Source organism: Cygnus atratus, chromosome 2 (genome assembly GCF_013377495.2).
Source record: "Cygnus atratus isolate AKBS03 ecotype Queensland, Australia chromosome 2, CAtr_DNAZoo_HiC_assembly, whole genome shotgun sequence".
Classification (NCBI taxonomy): domain Eukaryota; kingdom Metazoa; phylum Chordata; class Aves; order Anseriformes; family Anatidae; genus Cygnus; species Cygnus atratus.
The window spans coordinates 27,329,196-27,349,494 of NC_066363.1; the positions used below are offsets into that span (position 1 = coordinate 27,329,196).

At 39.5% G+C, this 20,299-nt stretch overlaps 2 protein-coding genes across 2 annotated transcripts in view; one reads left to right on the forward strand and one right to left on the reverse strand.

Annotated features, from left to right (window-relative positions):
* Positions 1-2,499, forward strand: part of UMAD1 (UBAP1-MVB12-associated (UMA) domain containing 1) — a 79,652-nt gene extending 77,153 nt beyond the window's left edge. Inside the window, exon 4 of the mRNA XM_035545170.2 lies at positions 889-2,499. Within this exon, the coding sequence (XP_035401063.1) occupies positions 889-1,146 (258 nt within the window). The 3' untranslated portion in view covers positions 1,147-2,499. The remainder of the gene's footprint in view (positions 1-888) is intronic.
* ASNS (asparagine synthetase (glutamine-hydrolyzing)) overlaps positions 1-20,299 on the reverse strand; it is an 853,397-nt gene that overhangs the window by 231,256 nt on the left and 601,842 nt on the right. The window lies entirely within an intron of this gene.

Sequence of the window (20,299 nt, forward strand, 5' to 3'; positions counted from 1 at the left end):
AACAGCACTTTGCTGCTATGAATAGTAAAGGAAGTCAGATTTGGTTTCAGAGGCAGAGTAGTAAATAGTCTTTTCTTTGTTTTTAAAATGGTAGAACTTTTAGGATAGACACTTTTGACACAGGTCATTTTGGTAAGCCAATATCAAAGTGTGTAAAACTATAGAGTCCAGCATCATATCTGATGGCATTTTCCATAAATTATATTGATTTATTCTCTATGGCAGGGCTTTTTATTTCATTGTTTGTTTTGGTTTAGGGGGTTTGTTTGTTTGTTTTAGTTTTGTTAACTGGGCTTTTCTAATAATCTATAAAGCACATATTTGTCAACGCATAAATTGACATATTATAGACCTCACCGGCTAGTGAAACAACTCTGTTTCAAATTGGAAATCAGTATCAGTAATACTTGGAAAGAACTAGGCTAGGAGGATTTTGTTGTTGTTGCTGTTTTAATAATCAGAGTCCTACATTTGTAGGACAACTTCCGAAAGGGGGTAAGGAGGAACAAAACTCTATATTTCAGAAGGTTCTTCATCAGTTCAAGAAAGAAATTATATGGAGTAATTTTCCCTAAACAAGACTAGACTTGATGACAAAGAGTCCCATCAGCCTTTGTTTTCTTAAATGCAGAATAACATTAGATAAATTACACTAAACCATTCAAGAAATAAAATGTTGTTTTCAGCCTTATTTAAAATCAACATAACCCAAAGTCTCATATCAATATGCATTAGGATTTGCTAATTCAGATCTACCTGAATTAAACTCTGCGACTATTTTTTTTTAATTATTATTGTTATTCATTAATAGGTCATGATGGTTCTAAGTAAAAAGCCTTAGCTGCCTGGTCTGTAGTGTCTAAGTTATTGTTCTTCTGTTCTCTTCAGACGAATACCGGGCACCGATCGCAGTTGACGGTATCAAGTGCAGAGATGGGAAATGGAAGGAGTCAAAATTTGGAAAGCAGCCCTTTCATGTCAGATCTTCTGAGTGACGTACCCTTTGCCCTAGCACCACATGTGTTAGCAGTACAGGGCACCCGTAATGACGTTCCTGACCGATTGCTCACCTATGACATCAATGACAATTTATCAAGATTTTGGTATGACTTTACACTTGAAAATTCAGTGCTTTGTGATCTGTAATGTTTTCTTGATCTTTTCTGTATGTGTCAAGTCTTAATGTGAAGATAAAAACTCGTTTTAAACATCTTGATATTTTGGGGGCCTACCACTGGATATGAGATCCATTGGATCCAAAGGATTGTTATTCGGTACTATGTTATATTCTGTAGCTTTAAGTGAACTGTAACTTGCTATGTTAGGTATTCTGTTTATCTCCAAAGAAATCAAGTAAAGCTGTTTCAGCCCGGGCTGGCTGTTGGTATCTACTTCCCGTAGGTAGGCTGTAGGCGCAAACATTTCATAACTTTAAGATGAAGTCTATGCACATCTGCACTGTTTTGTTATTTCACTCTGATACTAAGCACATATATCCTGTTCTACACGTTCCTTTAAGATCACCTTTGATTTTCTGCAGATAGGAGCCAGTATTAACGTTACAGCAATGCTTCTTTGTTCTACTGGACAGAGAGCTTCCCAGCCAAAAACTTTTAAAACCCAGACTTAATTCTGGCTACTGAAATAGTTAGGAGTACTTCACCCAGTCAATTAAACTTACTGATTTGAAAGTGACAACCAGTTGCCGCACTGTCTTCCCTGTAGATGGTATTTGTGGCCTCCCCATTTTGTGCTGCTTCTGTTCCCTGGAGAAGTCCTCTTGGGCTGCCTGTTGGCTGCTGTTTGTTCTCACTGCCACATGTGTTCCTGATTTATACACGGATCAGCTTTTCCATTTTAACCTCTTTGCCCCCTAAAGAAGGAAATCTCAGGACACGTACTTTTAATGGTCACACCCTTCTTTTTTAATTTGTGTGCCAGAGATACAGATGGCAATGTTTAACAACAGGAAAACATTACATTGTTCCTTATCCAGCTAAATTAGATGGTTAAGTACCTAAACATGCTTTCTCACAAACCACTATGTCCCCTGCTCACCACCTTCGGGTTTTTCCAACTAAAACAAGAGTTGCTGTTGTAATATCACAATTTGCGTGAATAACAATCTGTGTAGCTCGAAAGATTACACTGTTTTTCTCTCTTGGGGTAGAATATTTGCATTGTGCCAAATGCTAGTAGATATTTTCATATATTTTCTATGCTCTGTGATAGCTTAATATATGCAGATTTTCAGACTTGTGTCCTCTTGTGTTAGAGATAAAAACCATAAATGATGGAGAAATTACATTGTGAATGTGTCTTAGGCTGTTAAAAATATTTTTTTTTCAGATTTTTTTTTAATGTATGTATTTAAGTAAATTTGTTAGCATATTTTTGACAATTTATGTTCATAAATGTTTTGAAGTAATTGTTTCAGGGAAAGTATCTGTGCTGCACTCTCAATAAAAATGTGTTAAATAATTTGTGAGAGTTTAACTTGGCTTGACCTGTGTTGTTTTCTATAGCTGGGACCATTCAGGCTTTATAGGAGCTTGAGCTTGCTTTAATTTGGAATTTTTATTTTTTTCAGTGCCATTTAAAAATCAGGGTCCTTTTGAACAAGTATATCACAGCTTTATCTGATGTTTTCTGTATACTGTGCTGGTGACCTGCAATAGTTTGCTGGTGTCCATGACACTGTTCTGAGAATAGCACTGCTGTGAGCTAGGAAGTGCTCAGACTTCTTAGAAGGATGAAGTATTTTTACAAAGCTGCTTTGTACTGTTTTGTGTGCTGAGTTTTCTAGTTAACAAGTACCTGAAGCACTAACTTTAATTTCCATGTTTGTTTTATATTTAACCTTTAAAAATTAACCATTCTGCAAATAGCTTGTTTCCATTCAAGCTGTTCATTTCAAGTCTGAAATGTTTCCCTGGCTCTAGAAGCAGAACTGCATGACACTGCTGGAAAGCCAACAAACTCACAATACTTGTTCTTTCCTTCTTAGCCGACAGCATATAACTTTTTGGCATTCATTTTTTATTAATCTTAGATAATTCATCTAAAATAATTATATCTTGTCAAAATCATGCTCTGTTACATTCACAAGCCAATATCCCGTCCTTTCAAAATAAAAGGAAGTGCAAAGGAGGGTGGGGAGGAGGCTTTATTCACCCATGATGAGAAATACGGACGGCAGGTTAAACATTTGGCCTGCATCCTTAGCCATGTTCCATAAAGGGTAAAATTTACACATCGCAAGAGTACTCATAATGAGCAGGGTTACCAGGAATGTGTCTCCTCGCTGCCCTCTCTCCAGCAAGGGTTGGGGCTCAGATCTCTCCCTTGCTTGACATCATCCATAAAAAGTGGCTTGAAGCCTAATGGTATCCAGACAGCAAAGGTGAAGTTCTTCCCACTGGGAAAAGAAGAAATACACTTAAACTGTTATAAATTAGTAAGATTTATGGATATTACTATTTGCCCACTAATAACATGAAGATGGGACAAAACCTTCATAAAATGAAAAATTTCAAACAGTCTTAATTCATATAAAAATATGTGGCACTTGTGTATGGTGTAGTTAGCGTTGTATGCTAGGTGATTATTACATAGAAAAAAAATGCCTCTGTCACTGTGAGCAAACACTGAATGGTTCTGTATAATGGCCTTCAAACATTTCACCAATTATTTAATTGGTCAAAATAATTAAATAATATAAAATTATTATAATCAATACTCAGATCAAAATACTAAAACGCCCTAGCAGTCCTTTCTGTATGTTCTGTATATAAAAATGAGAACTTGAACCGAACTGTTTGCTTCGTGTTATGAATACACATGTAAATTGTTTAGACAGACCTGAAAGATACTTCATAGCTGGTATCAGCAACATCAAGGCAAATTGTCAGCTCCAGAACTAATAATGAAAGGCTGAGGTGTGATCCTGTGCCAGTGGAGGGCTGTAAATGGGAGCTTCGTTACTGCCATTAGTGGACATATTGCTAGGCCTTTACTCCTTCATTTAATAGTTTATTTAGGTAGAGTTTGGTTCTTGGGAGAGTTTGAGTTTTGTTTGCAGTTCTGTACATTTTCCTTGCAAGAGGTGTACTCAGCTTTGTGTGATAGCTTCCTTATGGAGCTTTCCAATAAATCAAACATAACAAGACACTTCCTATTTCCTCTGGAAAAGTTGTAAATACAGGCCTCTGGAAAAGTCTAATTTTAAATGTAGAAAAAGGAGAGCGAAGCCCACATGTTCAGAGGTAAATCAAAGAATAATTGCATCCAGAACAGCCCGACGGAAGGCTGAGCGTGAGCTAGTCCCTACAGACAATTCCCTGGTGGCAAACCCCGAAGTGGAACCAGACAACACGGTGCACAGGAGGTCAGTCGAGGAGATGGCTGCAGATCCACTTTCTGACATTTTCTGTAAAGTATGATCTGAACCTCGATACTACAGTAGTACTGCAGCTGGCAATGCACACTTGTGTGGTCACAGATGAGAGGTTTTGACCCTGGAGCAAAAAAAAAAAAGGGAAAAGACAAGGAGCATAGTCACTATGGTAATTACAATAGCTCAAAATAATACGCAGTTTATTGCATTTTAGCTGGAGAACCTGTCATGTTCAAAAAAAAAACAAACAGCAGCCTCCCCTGCAAGACATGTGGGTTGTTCGGAACAATAGCCTGAAACTTGCGCTTGAGAAACTGCTTTTCTCTCCTCCCCACCACCTCCCTTTTGTTATGACATGACAATTCATCTTGCTTTGGGTTTTCTGTTCTCAGCCTAGTGAGTATGGAGAGGAACCAGAACTGCAAGTAATAGGGGCTAACTCCTTCCCTTCTTGGGCAACTGCAACTGCTCCTCTGGTGACGAGGCAATTCCAGATTGACCAGATTTCCTTTCAAAGCCAGTGAGTGTCTGTTACAGCAACGAAGATGCAGAACCCATCGAATAACTCCTTAAAATCCAAAGGTAGGCTCCTTTTTAGTGCTGAGGGAAGAGGAAGGTTTAACAAGCCATGCTGGATTCCTTCAGCCCTTCTGCGGTGCTGCATCTCTTCCTGAGCATAGCGATCTGTAACAAGCTTGCAAAGTTAGACGTTGGTCCATCAGGCCTGATTTCTTCCCATCAATATGTCAAGTTCCTTAAAATAACGAAAATAAATCACCCTGCGTTGTCCATCGAGGCCATGTTCTTTCTTTACCAATTAGGTATTTATGTTCTGCAAAAGGGATCTGTTCGCACAGGCACTTTGTTAGCCTTCCTTCTGTCTGAATCAGAACCATCCAAGAGATGAAATGTAAGTATTCATGCTTGCTGGAAGGGGAGAAAAGTCGCTGCCCTGTTCCCGTTGTGTTAACAGTCAGTTAATTTTGGAAATATTACTGCATAAAATGCAGCTTAGATTTCTGTCAATTTAGAATTTCATCATTTTCAGATGCCAAGAGATTAAGAATGTGATTCAGTCTAGGCATGGCACCTCACCACCTGTTTAGTTCTGGAGAGCAAATTTGAGGTTCTGTATGTGGTGCTTTTCTTTGCTCTGTATGATGCTAATGAGTAAGACTGTTTTAATTCTTCTGCACTTGCTGATGGGCCTGCAGAATGATCTAAGAAGCAGTAAGACCTGCACTGCTTTGACCTCTGTGGATGACATCCTTGGTGAGACAATTCTGGTTGGAATTTCTGGAGGAAACTTTTTCCTCCATGCTTAAATGGTTTTAAGCAATCGGTAGAACTCCTCAAAAATAATGTTTTTAACTTTGTTTTCTGAGACCTATTAATGGCAAGCTTTTCGACTTTCATGGGGAATGCTAGAGGTCTTGACTAAGCCTGGCTATTCTGCATGCAATGACTTTAAGGCAATTAAAAATTACTGGTTTTGTACAAATATCTACCTACTATCACATGGCATAGTTCTCGTGTCCATTATTTCTTTAGTTGCATAGAAGGAAAAAATACATAGTAGAATCAAATCGGACTGGGGGGGGTGGGGCGGGGAAGGACAGGAAAGACATGTAGAGAAGTTTTCATTGAGCATTATTTCTATAGCAGCTAACATTGTCTGTAACGAAAATGCAGAAACTAAATGAAGTGCAGGTGGTAACAATATGATGATAACATCATACTGGCGATACAAACCAAGAAGCAAATTGGTACTGTGCCCCGTGGTGTCTTTTTCTGTGGTGTGTACGTGTAGTAGCTAGCAAAGACTGAACTCATATTTCTTTCAACATCTCAGGGCAAATACTTGTTTTCTGTCTGCAGCCTTCCATGCTGTAGTATTTCTAGACTGTATTTTACCAAAAAAAAAAAGGACAGTGAATATTAAAGTTTGCCTTCTCATGAGGCATCAGTGTAGCTCACAGAGATTTGCTGTAACAGAGCTCAGTGGTTTATCCAACACATTCCTTCTACAGAGGCAAAACAGTCTGAGCGTGCTGCATGGTTCATACAATAAACCAGGAGCTGCAGAGCTTTCAGCATTGTGCTGCAGGTTATGATGAAATGTCAGAGAAGCCTTTTTTTAATTCTTCAGCAAAATAGAGTATCTAGTGGTGGAAGTGGAAGTTGGGATGACCCCAGAAGGATGTAGCAGCTGTAGAACAGAGAAAAGAGAGGGCTTAGTTCTGCCAGCCAATTCAATTCACTTTTCCTTGCTGCAAAGATAAAATAAACTCTTGAGATCAAAGATCTCATTTACAAGGCTGTCCTCTTAAGTCATTCAACACATGCACTTCAATAACAGAACATAAAAGAAACTGCTCAGAAGCAAGCAAACAAACAAAAAAAAGATGAGCCTCAATTATAAACATCCCTTATCCAACTGTTTGTGGGTATCAGCAGTATGGTTAGAGTAGCCACTCATTTCCAAATGTTCGTGTAACTGCTCCGAGAGGTCAGCTTCGGGCATCCATCTAAATCACGCTGGAAAAGAAGCCAGATGAGCTCAGGAAACACAGTCTCAGGTAAAGTGGGCCACCATGATGAGAAGGGAATTGCTTACTTAAAGGAACTGATACTTGTTAGAATGGAAAAAGACTTTGGGACTTTAGTCTGACCACTGTGTCACCCTTTTTTCGTGAAGAAATCTGCTGTTTGTTTTCCTCAAGAAAAACAAGAAATGTGTGGTGCTTTGGGAACTATGCTGTAATTTCCTTTTTCAGCTGTTTTTAGAAACTACTGGTGCATCTGCTTGGCTTATTCTGCTCTTAGACATTTTCAGATTCCTGTAGCTCTGATTTTGTCTATTTTATGTTTAGATAGGGCTTTTGTCAAAGATGTAATATTTATCTTACCAACTTGAGTCAAAGGATGCTTTTGTTGTTGTTTGACTTTAATGTCTTTTGTAGTTCAGTTAGTTCTCCTTCAGTTGTCTCAAATAAAAAACGTTTACACTTCTCCCTCTACTTGATAGGGTGGAATAGAACATATGCAATAAATTTATCCCAGAAAGGACTGCCAAATTTTATTTCAAGTAGCTTTACAGTACTTGTAGGTATTACATATCTGTCTTAGTATAGTTATGGACAAAATTTTATCATGGTTAACAGGGTTAACTTATTCTCTGTATTTTTGATGTAGGTTAATTCATATTGTAACTTAACTCATGCTTTGGGGGCAGACAAACTGGGAAGGTGTCATATGGGCAATGGATATTGGATTAATACAAGGGTTTGAAATTACTTCCTTTATATACTTTTACTGCATGTACTGTGCAGTATATTCATCCACTGTCAATGACAAAGTTAAAATTACTGCTTCAAAGCTAGAAGTTGCCATCAGATTTTTAAATGGCATCAAATAAGAGGCTGTTGATTGAGAAATTGCAATGTAGCATTTTGCTGTAGATCTCTAAAATGCTTTACAGTAGAAATCAGTATTAATATTCATTTTGAATCTTAATACAAATTAAATTGAAGACAAATTTTAAGTCTTAAGACAGCTGTAAAAATTAGAGTGAATGATCAAAAGCAGATGATGTATTTTGTTTACTTAGAGACTAGCTAGTGAAATTACCTCTATTCATGTTGCAGTTATTTCTGTAAAATTTTTTGTATGACAAACTTCTTCTAGCTCTTCATTTGTACAAATCTGAGAGAATGTCTAGGAAAAAAAAAAAACAAAAAACAAAAAAACAAACTATTCCAAGATTATAGGTTTCGTCCAAGCCAGTTCACTGTCATATTTAAGACCTCTAAGTGTGGTTATAGTCTCTGCATTTCTCAAAACATCCGTCTTTCCCATCGCCTCCAATGACTCTCCCTCCAGCAGAGGGACTTCAGAATGCGCCTGTTTCAGGGACATCAGTTAAATGCCTCTCAGGGGATACTCTGCTCCATCCAGTTGGGTCTTGCCAGGTGCTTTGCTTCTGGGGTGAAGCATATCCTGGTAGACAAGTATCTCAGTGGTTATAGTCCTTAAAGTAAAGCATGTCCTATACTGATATCCTGTGGGCAAAAGCAATACAGACTGGACCAAATTCCATTTGTCTCCTACGTGACTGTTCACGTAACGACAGAGACTTGACACAATTGTTCTAAGCATGCAAGGTCATGCTGAAATTCTACTTTGTCTTCTTGATAAACCAGATGTCTTTAAATACTTTGAACTGAGCAAGATCATCTTCTGGTGGTCCACCAATCTTAGCAGATTGTCTGAGCCATTTCACCTTGTTTAGACCACAATGGGAGATACAGGCCAAGATACTAAAGTCTATCTCCTGGATGGTGAAGTCATCCCCAGACTGATTATACACATCTTAGACATCAAGAAGTCAGAGAAGACTTGTTCTTTGAGGATCTTGTGTAGCAATAGTACTCTGGCTGTTCATAAGAGTATGTGCACAGTGACTAAAAAAAGCACTCTTTGGTGATTACTTAGGTGGGGTTGTTCATCCTCATCTTCATGACATGCAACAGAAACAGTGTTCCTAACGTGTCTTGAATACTTGAAACTTGAGAGTAGAATATTGTTTTAGACAAATTGCAATTAGTCTAGAAAGCAAGGCCTTTCTGGGATGTACTGCATCATCTTGCCTCAAATTATTTTCACTCATCCACAGGCCGACAGCCTTCTCTAAAGAAGCATTCTATGAAGATAATGCTGAAAAACTTCTCCTTTGAAATACCTTTGACTTCTGATTTGCCATTTTAGTCTGGAAATGAGGACCCAGTAACCTGTCAGTCTCTAACAGAACAGTCCATGGTAACTCAGTAAAACTTGGCTTACTCTGTTTACCTTTTCCCCCTGTATATATATCTATTGATCTTAAACTCCTTTGACCTAGAGAAAATCTCTTCTGTGGTGTTTATTATATTACTGAGATGATGAAATATGGAGTAAACAGAGAAGAGAGAATATTCTTATCTGAGAATTTCCACCCTTGAACTTTTTGTCCCAGACACATCCAACCTGCACTTTTAGGTGCCTAATACACTGTGCAGGCTCAGTGCAGGCCAGAAGGTCCAAGAGGAAAATTTCTCAGATACAAATCTCCATTCTGTGTTTCCTTCATGCTGATGTGCTTAATTACAATCCCAGCCATCCTAGTTTCCATCTACTTGCAGGAGAGGAGGGAAAGAAACTCTTAAGCCAGCTTTAAGATCAGAATTACCTTCTGGCTCGTCCTCTCTTCCTTTGGTTGTCTACAAGGGGAGCCAAGTGTGGCTGTTACCGCCAGCCATGGCTCCAGCTAAGTGCTTGGAAATCGTCTGAATTTATCTCAGCCTTTTTGCCCTACTTCTCTTCTGATGAATTTTTTCTGCAGAGATCAGGCCTGTCATTAAGAGTGGAAGGCTGTATTACAAATGGGAATTCATTTACTTTTAAATAAGTATTTTGATTTGTTCAGAGTGTTTAAGTACTGAAAATGTGGTCTGGGAAAGGTTCAGTAAAGTGTTTCTTTGCTCCAAATATAATGAAAGAGCTGGTGTGCTGCCAGCCATGGAAGGAGGAGGGGGAAATTAGAATATGTAGCATTTAAAGAAAAAGTCAGATAAAAATAATACTTCATTTTGTATGTGCAGTTTTAGTTATGCTGTGAACAACAGTTCAAAGTAGTGAGATGTAGAGAAAGTTAATTTATAATGACCACTTCCTAAAAAGGATTTATTTTGAATTCAGAACATACACTTTATTGTAGGACTTGTAGTTTTCTGATCTGCTTCTTTCTCCAAACGCATGGGAAAATGTCCTTGTGAGCTCACATATTTTTCAGGAAGCTCAATTGCCAGTTGTTGCCTACATCTTGTCGATTTCATGGAGATATGCGCGCACACACATACACAACAGCAGTTCTGAAAGAAAAAGGAGATTTTTGCATAAACTTGGCTTTCATCAAAGTTGTTATAATTAACATTGTCATGGTTATTCACAAAGAAATGTGTTGCTTTCATTTTTTCCTGAAGAATTTTCTTACGTCCTTTTAGTTCAGATGTCAGATGCTTCACATGGCTCTACTGGCTGGAATCCTGTGTCGTTTTATCTCCTGTTAATAACACAGTTACCAGCTAGTCCACCTGAAGAAAAAAAAAAGATTATGTTTTTTGTTGTTGTGGTGGTGGTGGTGGTTTGTTTTGTTTATTATTGTTTTTGTTGTTATTAGTATTATTATTTTATGCCCAATAAAAATAGTACTCAAAATTTTCCCAATTGCTGTTTGTGTGAAGTGGCTAATTACAAGTGGCTATACACATAGGTGAAGGTGCAATTTCTAGATCTGAGTCTCTGATAATTTCATGTGAGCTATGTGCCTTTAAGAACTTCTCTCTATCCTCATAATTCCTTATTATAGGAAATTGCAGTTGGCAGCAATCAGGTTAAGTATTTAAATATTTTACATTTAATTGAGGGGATTAAATTCACATTTCCAATTTAAAATGTTTTCCCATCTTAACTACAAAACCTGATCGTATGTTTTTAAAGCTTTTTTAGAATGCTAATACTGATTTTGTATGAAAACACTTTCCATGAACACGAAAGAAAACTCACCATTACCTTTTTCTCATCATTTATATACAGATATGGTCTCTAACAGTAAGCAAATTGTTTATTATTTTGATTGCTGCCCTCCCTTCACTCCCCATCTCATCCCTCTCCTAGTGATTGATTTTAAGTGTTAAATGTAGAGAAAATCGTCATAATGAAAGAACTGGCAAAATATGGTCAAGAACAGTGATCCCTCTTGTTAGGGAGACATCTAAACACAGCTCATGTCTTTTGTCTACGTTTATCTATGTTTTCCTATTTTCCTACTTTTTTTTTTTTTTCCAAGTGTAAGCAACTTGGATATTTCCAAGATTGAAGCTCAGGAAAAAGAATTGTGGTGACCTCTTCTTCAAAGCAGGACTAAAAATGGACAGGGAGAAAGTCTATCCACTGGTGGCTGGCTTCCACGCTTGTTAAAAATGTAAAAATGTGCTGTTTGCATGCGCAATGCCTGCCAAGGAGCCTGCGTGCGACTTGTGTGTTCTCATCAACAGGACTCACCCCATGATTGCATCTCATTGCTATTTTTAGTCAACTGCATCTCACCTTTTCTCAGCTCTGCTAAGCAGGGAAATTCATTGGTATAGTCTGCTGTATCTGGATGCTTTCAGCGATCAGCCTGGTGAGGACATTGGGGCTCAGTTCTGTTGATAGCCCAGGTGGCGTGGCAACAGGAGGCAACGTGATGGGATCCAGGGCAAGAGCTGGGCCCGCCTTGCCCTGGGGTTGTTTCTCTTTCTTAAATCTAGGCAATTACAAAGGTATCAATTCTAATCTACAAGAGCGTCAAGACTGCAAAGCTGAGCAGGAAAATTCTCCTTCTTTGGGGGGAATAGTCTCTATCTGGAGTATTTCCAGAAACTTGGCAAAGTAGCTGTTACTGCAGGGATCCTAAAAGGCAGCAGCTGACATGGGAGCTATGCTTTGTAGGGTAGCACGTTCAGCTAATTGCCTGTCTCGCTGACATGGATTTGAGCCTGCAGCCCCTCACTGGGTTCTCCTGCTGTTCCTGGAGACAGAGTGATCATTGATCTCAGTGGAAGCGAGGAGATCAGTTGGAAGCCAGGAGCTTTGCTTTCTTACAAAGGCAAAATTTTGCTCCTGTGCCTGGTTGCTGCCCCCATTTCCAAGCTCCTGCTGGATCTGAACTCCGTTTCTCACGGACACCAGCTCCTGTGTCACAGTTGCTAGTAATTACACATCTAATTCAGGAGTCAGAGACACCGACTTCCAGATTCAGACACACACCCAGGCTGCGTCCTGGGTGCACAGCAAGATGAGGCCCTGGCGCCTACTGTTTTTTCCCCGTGTTGCCTTCACATGGAAAGAATGTGTGTGGGTAGAGATGTGGTGCCTTTCTGCACATCCCCGCCCGGACTGACAGAGATCTGGGACCTCAGTCCTCAGCACCCTGCATCCTGTAGTATCCCTCCCCAAGGCCATGCTCAGCAGCAGCATGATGGCTTTCTTGAGGGGTTCTCGACTCAGAATTTAATCCTTGCCTTCCTCCTCCACCTCAGACAGAGGAGTCTGTGTTCTGCTTTTACAGGCTGGATATAATGAACAGAAGGCTTTAAGAAAAACAATCCAAGAGAGATCATTCAAGTAGTCTGTTCACAGTCAAAATAAAAATACCATTGAAAAACAAATGTTCCCAGGTGTTGCAGTGAAGGAGGAACTAAGCCTGATGTCATGGGCAAACAAGTTCTCCATGCCTGGGTTCACCACAGCAACACTGCAGCTCCCTCGGGGCAGAGAGGCAAGGTCTCTGCCAGGTGTGAAAGTGTTGCTTCTCCGCGGGAGGCTCCAGGACCAAACCTCACATACAGCCAGCGCCAGCTCTATCTGGCACTTGGAGAGTCAGCACGGCCAACATAAAATCAGTCTTACTAGGGCAACTGGTAAGACTTCTCAGTTTGGGCCTGGTGCAATCACAGCTTCTTAACGTGCTGTGCAAGTCTCTGAAGGAACCTGGGAGCAGCAAACAGTGGAATAGCTTGGTTTGAAATTCCTACAGCATGGCCACATCTGTGGAGAACATGAGATTTTCAGAAAATCCCAAGACCCCTTCATTCTCTTAAACTTGGCATCAGTTTAAGATTATACTCTGGGTACTGTACTCAGGGTATTAACACTTCCCTTTAGCCATGACCATGCTCTAGCAAATAAAGCAGGCCAACAGGAGTGGATCTGGAGGGTAAAAAGGTTGAGGCGGAGGGCTCAACACCCACCCTAACACACATTTCTAGCTCAGACTGCTGTTGCCGTTGTCCAGCGGGCCAGATGCCCACTGGATTCTGCAGCACATCTTCTGGTGTCATCTTCTTTCCTTCATTCAAAGGAATTGAGTTTGCACACTCCGAGATTACTCCAGGACTCAAACGAAAGCACGGTAACTTGGGATGACCAGGAGACTGACTTCCAAGATGAAATGCCAACATATATGTATATGTGCCTCTTGTATTTAAACAAGACTTCACTGCAAGGACTCCTCAGGCACAGAATTAAAGGGCAGAGATAATGTATGCTCTTGTGAAGTCACAAAAGTGGGATTTGTTATGACAATTACATAATTATTATGTAATTATTACAAAAGTGGGATTTGTCATAATCGGTTAATTCTGATCCTCTCAATGCAGATCATGTAACTATACTTTTATTTCAGAATATCATCCAGCTCCTTACTTTCATTCACTCTCTGGGCTTACTTAAATACTCCAGTAGATTATTCTGAAATGGCTCCTGTTTCTCCGTGCTTTGCCTTTCATACACATAACTGCTAGGGAGGCAGAATTTGTATTTTGCGGTAAAATGTTTAAATTAACATTCCCAAACAAACTCATCATGGAGTGATACACAAAACAGGTCATTGATGTGTTTGCATTACTTAAAATTGTAAAATATAAAAAATCTTTTCCACCTTTCATATCTATTTTTTAGCAAAGTGATTCCAAAACCAAATTAGAAATCTTAAAAATGTGGAAATACCACAAAAGGCATTGAAATAGATACCAGTGAAGGAAAATATTTTTTTTCCTTCCAAATTTGCCAGAATAGTGGAAAGTTTAAATTTTTATGACTACCAGCTTTCCAGTGGAAACTACAGTCAGTAAAACTGATTAGTTGCTTCTTTACAAATCAGAAGGAAGATAAACAAGGCTTAGTCAGAACATTTCTGAATCTGTCCAAAAGGAAAAGCACCTATAAGGTTTGAAACCTCCTCCAGGTTCTTCTTAGCCATTCTCTGAGATAGCTTTCAAATTATGGTTGCCACCATTAGTGAGCATCATGATGAGGACTTTTTTTAACTGGAAAAGGAATTAGGAATGTGACTCATGTTTTGTGTATGGTGCACACGCTTTTAGATCTTTTTCCTAATCCACCACAAGATGTACACAACCTAGCCATATCTCCTAAGAGTTTTGGTCAAAAGAAGAAGCTGTTTCATCTACACAGCCTTCAGATGTAGCTTTGTAGTGGCTTTTTTTTTTTTTTTTTTGTAGTCCTCTTTATTGAGGAGCATTATATTTCTCCTCGAAACACAGTCATCTCCACCGATCCATATGGTATTGAACAATTTGAAAATAACGTTATTAATGGGAAGGTAGTCACCCACAGAAAGCATAATCACATTTGATTTTGGAAAATAATTATAAATTGAACATGCTGCTTGGCTCTCACTTGCCTATTTGCTTTTTACAAAATGATATAGGGGCTATGGATAATTTATAAACAAATAGTATTATATTATTGATCACTAATCTCCATGGTTACTGGGCTCCTCCAGTTTCATCTTAGCTTCTGTGTGATTAAGCCTTACTGCACACACACTGCAGTGCAAGTTGGAGTAGGCTGGAAGCACACAAATTGTTACAGAGGACAAAGAGGGAAATTTCCTTTATTTTTGCACCACTGGCAAAGCCGTTTTGTCTGTACGTGTGGGATTGGTGGTGAAAAGGCAATGCTGTGCTCAAACAACTTTCGAGCAATGCTGTGCTCAAAACTACTTGTGGGTCGGAGTGCCCCGCAGTCAGTGGGTCGGGGATCAGGGGAGGTCCTGATTTTGGCCACAGCACTGGTGTACATCTCCTTGGCACCTACTTCCTTGCTCGCGTACTGGGATCTACAAGCATGCTGCCAGCTTGAAAGTTGCTCTGTTCTAAAGTGATTTTAAAGTAGCGGTGAGTACTCAGGCTTGTACTGCTCTTTTGTAAAAATATATTTATTTTTTCATTGTTCCTATTAGAAAGACACAGTCAATCAATAGGAACATTTTTATTTAAAAACAAAACAAAAAAAGCAATATGAAAATGCCTACACATACAATATTAAGAGACAAAAACTTGACCTTTCTCTCCACCTCCATTTTTCAGTCACAGTAATCTCGAATAGTCCTTGGAGCAACAGCGTGTTAAAGTTTAAAGTAAACTTCAGCAAGGTTTATTTTTTTAACAGACATGTTTTGGATACTCTTCTGTGTCACCTTTGAACTGACCTGAAGCAGGTTAGTCCTCTTCTAGACACCTTGAGCCCAAGGTACTGAAGTACTTTAAAATGCAAATTGGAAACAGTGGAGGAAGCATTTACATCTTGAAATAACTTATTTAAAAAGTCTTCCTTTTAGTCTCCATGCACTGATTATTCATTCACTTCTCCTTATCAGACTGTTTCCCGTTTAATTTTAGTTTCCCTGTTTCTGGATTCAATTTCCCCCTCGCTTCACCTTTGTGGCATATTTATTGTGCTGCAGGGTGCTCCCAAGGCGGTGGATATCTGCTTCCTCATCTAACTGCAGAGGCAACTGCTCTGAAGGGCACGGTCACCTCTACCAGGGCAGCTACCACAGGGCTCACCCACTGCTCCTTCCCCTTCCATCTCGCAGTATTTTCAACCCATTGCTTATTACTCCTGACAATATTTTCATATTCTGTTGCCTATCTCCTCCCTTTCTATTTTTTAAAGCCCATCTTGGGCCATGGAAACCTTCCCAAATAAAGCATGTTGATCATTTTTTTTTCTCATTCCACTGCAGGCCCACTTCCAAATATGCTGCTTTTGGCATCTATCGTATCTCTTGAGGGCTCCCAGTGGAATGGACGCTCACAACTAGTAGCAGATATTAAAAAACAAAAATGGCATTTACAAAGGGGTTTTACAGGGCGCTCTTCCACATAATCCATTTCACAAAAAGCAGCTGAAATAAAAGGGTTTCAATACAGAAAAAGAACCATAAAGCTATTAAACCAAGATGCTTAGGTGCTACTGTAGTCACAGAAGGACCATAAGTGACAAAGAAATCTACTTTTAAAACACAAAGTATATAGAAGTGTATAGAAAACAAAACATTACAAGGATGGAAAGAGGATTTATGGATGTTTTTACATAGATTAAGTCCCAAAAGATGAAAAGAGGAGTCATTCCAGAACTGCATTTAGATGGCACTTTCATAAAAAACAACGAGGCAACAATATAATTCTGTCCATGTTCCTGCACAGCTGCCTCATCTCCACACACAGACGTCTAATTCCCCTAAACTTCTCCATCTCCAAAAAGAAAACAGTGGCAAAGAAGCGAACCCAAATGAGACCATTAGTGAGGACTGAAAGTAGGGATTTGCAAAAAGCAGAGTCTGTGGAAAATTACCATAAGAAATATATATTTAAAATGGTAAAAAATGGCTTTGGAAATCAGAGAGTGTGGTTTGGTCTTCACTGCTTTCTAAATAAGAATAATAATTGGCAAAATATGCAAGGCTGGATCACATTAGAGAGTTCTCATAAATTATATATTACATAGTTGGACATTAAACTGTTAATACATGAAAGCTTAAGAGCATGGGTTTCCAATTTCTACTTTATGAATTTTTGTCAACACAGCTTCCTGTGGTCAGATGACTTACTCTGTCAGTGGTAGTCTTTTTTTTTTTTCCAAAAAAATACTTAATTGAATTTTAATGTCAGGCAGAAACTCACAGACTGGTGTTTTGTTGAGACACAGCACTAGAGATCATTTGAATGTTTTGCCTCTGAGTGTACCTTTGTGATGTCTGACGATATTAATTCTTGTGAGCACCTTACATGTTCTCACCAAAGACTTAGCCGTGTGAGCCTTTAATTAAACATGTCAGTAGTCATGGAACAATTAAAGTAAGTCTTCATTAGGAACAATTGGTCTGTAGGGAAGAGGAGCGGTACAGTAAGTGTGCTGTGTGCCTGTGCTTTATTTACAGAGGCCACACTGGAAAAAAAAAAAGAAAAAAGAAAAAAAAAAAGATCAAATCAATAGCAGTTTGCCTAAAGAAGAAGCTATAATGCCTCATGGATTGAGACACTAAAGTCTTCTTCTTGCCTATTATTCTTAATACACAGCCACTGTCATGGAGCTTAATCAGAATTCATGAAGCTGCTAAAGCAGGGGAAGATTATTGATCTTATTAAAGATGTAGCAGCACCAGACTGAGAAGACAGAGCCTCCAGAGAAAGGACAAAACAGGAGCCTCCAAGGGAAGCCTACCAGCTATACTTTACCCTGCCTTTAGCTTGCAGTTTCGCCACTGCAAGAACCCAGCAGCATTTTTCTTCTACAGATAAGGATCTTCAAAGCCTGCCCACAACTGCCCCATGTTGAGCATCTAAATCTCTTTACCTATAGCTTCTGACTATGCCTTCCTGATCGACACCACCACCATTTTCATTAACTCCGAGGACTCAATTCCTTCTGCAGTTAATCCTATATAATGCCACTGAAAACAAAGGAGTGGCACAGGTGTAACTGGATGGGAATTTAAAAATTGTAGATTACAAACATATTACTGATGGCCTAATTTCACTGACATAGTACAAGTGTCAGAGAGAGAAATAACCTAGGTGTACTTTTGTGTCCTAGTTGTGTTGTCGTTGTTCCTTTTAATCTGTACAGGCTCTTTTTAGTGTGCAGAGTGCTTGCTATATTTATACAAAATATTCAGTCATAACAGTGGAGCTAGAACTGTGCTAATGATTTTTTGATCAGTTGCCAAACTGAAAAATTAAAAATAAATTAAAATTTATTTGGACTGACTCACAATGAATGTTTTTAATTTTTCTTGATGAAAAGAAAAACTGAAGAAGTCTCAATTTGCATACGTGTTTCCATTGTGTGGGAAGTTTGATGCTTTATTTAGGGGTAGTTAGAAAATAGGAGAAATCAAAGGGCTTGTTTCACAAAAGTTTGGAGTCACGGGTTCCACCTGCTGAACAGCTGCATGGCCACACTGTTGGTCTTTTAGCGAGACACAAGAACCTGGGTTAAATTCCCCTCCCAACCCATGGAGAAAACAGTGGAGTTGGTATGGATCTCCCAGCCTCAGGAGACAGGAGGGTGACAACTCTTCCATCCTGCTTCTGTACAAAATGCACACCAAATACTGGCTCTTGCCTCCCATCGCCAGCCGAGGAGGGCAGAAGAACCTGCAGCTGGGCACCTTCATGGTCACCTTGAGCTCCTCCAATCATTCTCTGTGCCCTGCTTGCAGCCGCAGCTAGGTGCCGGCAGTGGTTGGTTACACACACAATATACACCAGTATCGTGAGCAGGAACTGGGGACGCCACCCAGGAAAAAAACATGGTAATTAGAGGATGAATTTAGGTAGGAAATTAAAAATCTGAATTGATATAGTGCCATGAAGAGGAAGGTCTTGAACATAAAGCTCCCACGTGGTACATTATTTAAATGCTGGGTACTGCATCAGAGGAGACCGCAGCCTTTCCTTTTCCTCCTCCAGCTTTATTTATCTGGGAAAAAGGTCATCAGAAACTATTTGGCAAATCTGATTCAGACTAAAGTGGGGAGGACTAAAACCAGTTGTTTTGATAATTACTGTAGTCATCCAAAGCATTCACCTAGCTTTAAATTGAACATTGCAGTGGTATTCTTGCAGCACACCTGTGTAGGCAGGATCTTCAAGCTGAACTGGAATTCATTTTATCTTTCCACAGCAGGTGAAAATTAAAACTTAAAACCCGAAGGGAGTGACACAGGTTTCTTGGCCAGCAACCACTCTGTGGATAACAGGTGACATGCAGCTGCTCCTATTGGTGTCAAAGCTACAGCCAGATGGATAGGAAGGAAATTTTGGGTTCATTCCCATTGCTGCCTTGCAAGGAGCTGCTGGGCGAATGCTGGCATTGTGAGAAAGCCTTTCTGGCCCCCTGCTCTTTCCAGGAATTGTCCTTTCTGCTGTGCTGTGCTCCCTTACGCACCTGCCTGGGCAGTTCCTTGCTTGCTGAGGAGGAACCTCCAGCCGCGAGCTGCTCTGCATGGGCTTTCCTGCTGTGTGGGCACGTGGGGTGCTGGACGTGCCTGCCAGTGGTGCATTTCCTTGGAACCATGGCTCAGGCTAGTCTTTCAGTTCCACTGTGTTGTTCATATACCTTCATAGTTTATTTTTTTCACCTACAATCTGTATATTCTGTATTTATGATCTATCCAATACATTTGAGAGACTTTTAATTGTGAAGAGATCTGACTTCATAAAGAAAGTGATTAGAAAATTTTCATCTTGGTCTTAAGAAGCTGGGCAGAATATTTGCAGTGTGTGTCTTATTGCAGAAATAAATTTTGTTCTGACTTTCCTAAATTAGAAAAGCAAGCTTTCACTCCTTAATGTTGTCCTTTGAAAACAACCCTGACAGTTTCTATGGAGTGCTGACCTCAGCTTGCAGCTGTGGACCCTACTGTGTCAACCCATACATGCCATGCATGTTTTAAGCAAATAATTTCATGCATAATATCATTTAACTTCCACATCAATGGGAATAGTTAAGAAATGTAAAATCTTAGTATTGTGTATTAATTGATAAAATGACTTGTAGCATGGAATCTACTATAAGAACAGTCAATACTTTACATGCAAACAAGAGATGCTGCCCAAAAGCATGCTATCCTTTTGCAATTTTTTTGTATTGCTACACCTCTTCAAAAGATTGAACATGAACATAACTAAAAGTAGTTGTATAGTGTCTTATTTCTAGACTGGCACACCATTCCAGGATAGGCAGCACAGGAGTGAGGCCAGGGGGGTGCACTTCTTCACAGGCAAGAAATGGAACTTGATACAACTCTCCCTCATGTACTGGAGGTGACTGAAAAAAGACTAGTGAAGAGACCTGACTTACACCAAGACATTGTGTTGCCATTGACAATCTGTGCAAGGCCACTGTGTGCAGGGCAGTATTGGTCTCTCATAACAAATGAAACATTATCTCCATATAGAGAGAAAGACAGGAAACATCAGTTGTGGAAAAAAAATATGACAATAGGAC